At 38.5% G+C, this 4,558-nt stretch overlaps 1 protein-coding gene across 4 annotated transcripts in view; it reads left to right on the forward strand.

Moving 5' to 3' along the window:
• The window catches only part of LOC106871347 (uncharacterized), a 103,516-nt gene that overhangs the window by 95,921 nt on the left and 3,037 nt on the right, over positions 1 to 4,558 (forward strand). For all 4 annotated transcript variants that reach the window (XM_014917749.2, XM_014917750.2, XM_052975921.1 and 1 more), the window contains 4 exons: positions 453 to 575; positions 1,263 to 1,492; positions 2,782 to 2,961; positions 3,812 to 4,012. In XM_014917749.2, coding sequence (XP_014773235.1) covers positions 453 to 575; positions 1,263 to 1,492; positions 2,782 to 2,961; positions 3,812 to 4,012 — 734 coding nt within the window. The remainder of the gene's footprint in view (positions 1 to 452; positions 576 to 1,262; positions 1,493 to 2,781; positions 2,962 to 3,811; positions 4,013 to 4,558) is intronic.

Consider the following 4,558-nt stretch of genomic DNA (forward strand, 5'->3'; position numbering starts at 1 on the left):
CTACCATCTATTTACTTTTGAGGTGCACGTTTATATGTTTGCACATGAAAAGGTGTAATCTTATGTGTGCGTGCCTGTATGTGTGCGTGAATGCACACCTGTATATTGTGTGTGTGTGTGTGTGTGTGTGTGTGTGTGTGTGTGTGCAGCTCTATGTGTGTTTGCGCACCTGTATGTGTGTGTGCACATTTTCATGTGTGTGTGGGTTCAGTCCCCCTGTGTGACACCTTGGGCAAGTGTCTTCTGGTATTGCCCTGAACAGATTAAGCCTTGTGAGTGAATTTGGTAGACAAAAACAGAAAGAAGCCCATCGTGTGTGTGTGTGTGTGTGTGTAACAACAGCAACAAAATGTGTTAGGTGGGTTGTAATTGAATTCTTTAAGGTTGAAAGATCAAGCTCTTCCTTCATCAAGTTATTAATGGGTTTTTTTCCATATTTTGTATTTTTACAGGAATCCGACTAACGTTGCGCGGGAAAGTACACATAGAATGGAAGATTATGAGAACTGGAGAGCGCCGGACGGTGAAGCAAGACCATTATTACATTGATGACAAAACTGTTATTTGGGGGAAAGGTAACTGTCTCCTTTATTTGTTTGTTTTGGGTTTTTTTCTTCTTCATTGTGACACATGCTGATGAAATCAGAAAAAGCAATGCAGTACCCATGACTTTTGAAAATATATTTTTCTCACTCAGAATTGTCAAAGCATGAAATAAACTACCCATATCAGTTTTTTCATCAGGTTCAGCTGAAAGCTGTGGCGAGTAATACGGACTGTGTTCTGTGATAGGTTCTTTCAGATGACCACAACCAACTGTCTAGTTGTATTATACCATTTTACACCAGACGTGTATACTGTGTCATAACAGGTACCAAGACAACCCAGGCTGGTTAGTCCACATTACTCTGTAAAGAACAAAGGGCCAGTTTCCCAAATTCTCTGGTGTATAATATTCCGCCCTGGACTGGACGCCACGGAGAAATATATGTGTTTGTTTCATCACTGCTTGACAAATGCTGTTGGTTTGTTTATGTCCCCAAAACTTTACAGTGCAGCAGAATAGACTAATAGAATAAGTGCCACACCATACTTTACAAATTTGTTTGACTACAGCCTTTCCAAGCATTGCCACAGCATGGCCACAGTCCAATGACTACAACAAGTAGAAAGCTAAAAGTATCTTTTTATTTTTTTATTTATTCATTTATTTATTTATTTATGTTATGTGTGTGTTTATTTATTTATTTTTTTTTTTTCAGATAAGAATGAAGAAGGTAGTGTCCCAATTCTACCCCGAGGAAACCATCGTTACCCGTTCCAGTTCCAGCTACCAGAATCAGCCTTACCATGTTCTTTTGAGAGTAAAATGGCTACCATACGTTATTATCTCCGAGTTGTCATTGATATGCCGTACGCTTCATCTCCACAAGGGATTAAGTATTTCACCATAATCGGCCCTCATATAGACTGCATGGATGAGAGGTTTTTGGTAAGATAAAGAAATTATTTATTGCTTACAAAAATATGTTACAGAATATCTCTGTTTATCATTCTACATATCCTATAACTCTCAGCATTGGAGATGCCAAGTTGTTATTACGATAGAATGGTAAAGAGGTGATCTTAGCTAAAATCTATAAACATAATAGCATGAAATTTAGCAGATGTGAAGTGGTTTGAGTCCTGTCTGGAGCAGATTTTCAGGCTGGTTTTGGGGTGTGATGTTATGTTTGTGATGTGATGTTGATTGAGAAACAAAGTATCTAGTTGTCTATGTTTGTGGCATTCTCTAAATGTCCTTTTTGGAATTAATTTATCGTCATCATTATCATCGTTTAGCATTTGCCTTCCATGCTGGCATGGGTTGGAGGGTTTGACAGGAACTGGCCAGGCAGACGACTGCACCACACTTCTGTTTTGGCATGGTTTTTTTTTTATGGTTGGATGCCCTTCCTAACACCAACCACTCCACAGAGTGGGTTGAGTGCTTTTTATGTGGCACCAGCACAAGCAAGGTCAGTTTTGGCATGATTTTTACAGCTGAACCCTCCCCTCACACACACACACACAAATGAAGGGCTTCTTTCAGTTTCCATCTGCCAAATTCACTCACAAGTCTTTCTTCAGGCCAAGGCTTTAATAGAAGACACTTGCCCAAGGTGCTATGCAATGGAACTGAACCTGGAACCATGTGGTTATCACACAGCACAGGCGAGGTCAGTTTTGGCAGGGTTTTTGTAGCTGGACACCCTTCCAAATGCCAATCACTTCACAGTGTGGACTGGATGCTTTTCACATGACACCAGTACTGGCAGGGTCACCAAGGAATCTTTGAGTGGGGAGGGAGACATTGGAGGAGGTGATCTTGTGTCAGATGAAAGGTTAGAGTGTGACAGAAAGACTGAGAAGCAGAAACAGGTGTCATGGTTACCCGGCCAGAGAGAGAGAGAAAGAGAAAGAGAGGGAGAGAGAGTTAACAAGTTCTTTGTTATGGATATTAATTGGTAACTATCAGTTATCACTATTTGTTTATCTACTTCTCTTTCTTTCTGTCTCTCTCTCTCTTTTTCTCTCTCTCCCCCTCTTTCTCTAATGTTACAAATGTTCCACTTATTGAATATATCTACCTGTCTCTCTCTCTCTCTTTCTCTCTATCTCTCTCTCTATTTATCATCTGTTTCTGTGTCTTTCTGTCTCTCCGTCATCATCTGCCTGTCTCTCTGTTTGTCTGTCTCCAGTGTTACAAATATTCTAAACATTGAATAATGTCTTCTGCAGAGTCCTCAGGAAGCACAAGATAAGAACAACAAGTGTTGCTTCTGTTGTGGTACTGGTCCATTGGTGCTTAAGGCTACTCTTGACCGAAGTGGCTATTGTTGCGGAGAAAACATCAGGCTGAAGGCTGAGATACAGAACAACAGTGATGAAAGTGTCTGGTTGGTGTGCAAGTTAATGCAGGTAAGAAGCACACACACACACACACACACACACACACACACACACACACACACACACACACGCATATATATATATATATATATATATATATAAAATATAAACTTACACATACATACACACACATGCATGCATGCATCCATGTGTGTTTTTATGTACAACTGCACCTAAAGACATGCAAATATTAAGAGCACTCTGCACATAAAGGCAGAGTATGTAGTGTGAATAGGAATCCACATTTACTCTGCTATTCTACAAATGTTGAAATGATTTGAAAGTGTTACTGAAGATTGACTTCATCAGAGTGTATAACATATATTGATATATATATATATATATATCTATATGTATATATATATACATATACATATACACACATACATATTTGTGTAAATTTATATATATGTGTGTGTGTGTGTGTATTATGCATATGTGTACATATATATATATATATTACGGAGATGTATTTGCATAGCGAGTGACCTGATCTGAGATCATGTGCTGGAACGAAAACAATTGCAGCATGGAAGGTGTTTATAAGCCATTTAAGAAATACACAAAAACCGTTAGATTCACTTCAACATTTAAATTCAATTTGCAAAAATATTTTCGGCACTTTGAGACCGCGACCTGTTCACTAACAAAATTCTGTGCTGTATCACGGAGCTTATAAACACCTTCCACGCTGCAACTGTTTATATATATATATATCCGGACAGACAGACGGACGGATAGATACATGTATAGACAGACAGAGAGAGAGATTTTGATTTACCAAGCATTAGTATGGAAATAATTTAATGACATTTTTGTTTTTGTCTTTTTCTGATTTACTTCTCCTCTTCTGTTGCAGTACGTACAATTCTTCATCAACAAAGGGGTGCTGGGCTTAAATAAAGACACATCTCACAAAGTATTTGAGGTAGAAGGTAGCCCTGTGGCCCCTTTTACCACAGCCAGAATCGATGACCTCTCCCAACAGCTTCAAGTTCCCGTTATGCCCCCAACTCTTCTCCATGTTTGCCAGAACGTTGAGATATTCTATTCACTAAAAGTAAGCATTTTTTTCTTTGAATTCTATTTTTATTTTCTTGCAGGTCTCTGTCATAAATTGTCTTTTTACCTGCTGAGATCTGTTTATAACGGTTACTAGCAGACAAAGTAATAGGTTTGTTGGCTCAGATTTATGAGAAGAAGAGGTGAAAAAGATTTTGTGATGTTCATGCAAAAATGTGTTTTTTTGCAAGAATATTATTAACCCTTTTGTTACCATATTTCTGTTGAGATGCTCTGTGTTTCTTTCAATTAATTTTAAATATAACAAAGAATTTAGTAAAATAATTTAGTTATCATTAAGCTAGTGTTAGGAACATAAATTGTGACTAAGGTTTGGGGGAAGATTCTAATTCAGGATTTTTGAAAACAAGACATTTGTACTACAGAGCCAGAGGCGGGTTCAGCCAGGTCGGTATCAAAAGGAATGTATTAGGGCATATATTACATTGGTTTCAAATCTGGCACGAGGCCAGCAATTTCAGGGGACAGGGTAAGTCGATTACATCAACCCCTTTTTGCCAGGCTCACTTGTCTGCTGCTGTGT

The sequence above is a fragment of the Octopus bimaculoides genome, chromosome 23, assembly GCF_001194135.2.
Source record: "Octopus bimaculoides isolate UCB-OBI-ISO-001 chromosome 23, ASM119413v2, whole genome shotgun sequence".
Classification (NCBI taxonomy): domain Eukaryota; kingdom Metazoa; phylum Mollusca; class Cephalopoda; order Octopoda; family Octopodidae; genus Octopus; species Octopus bimaculoides.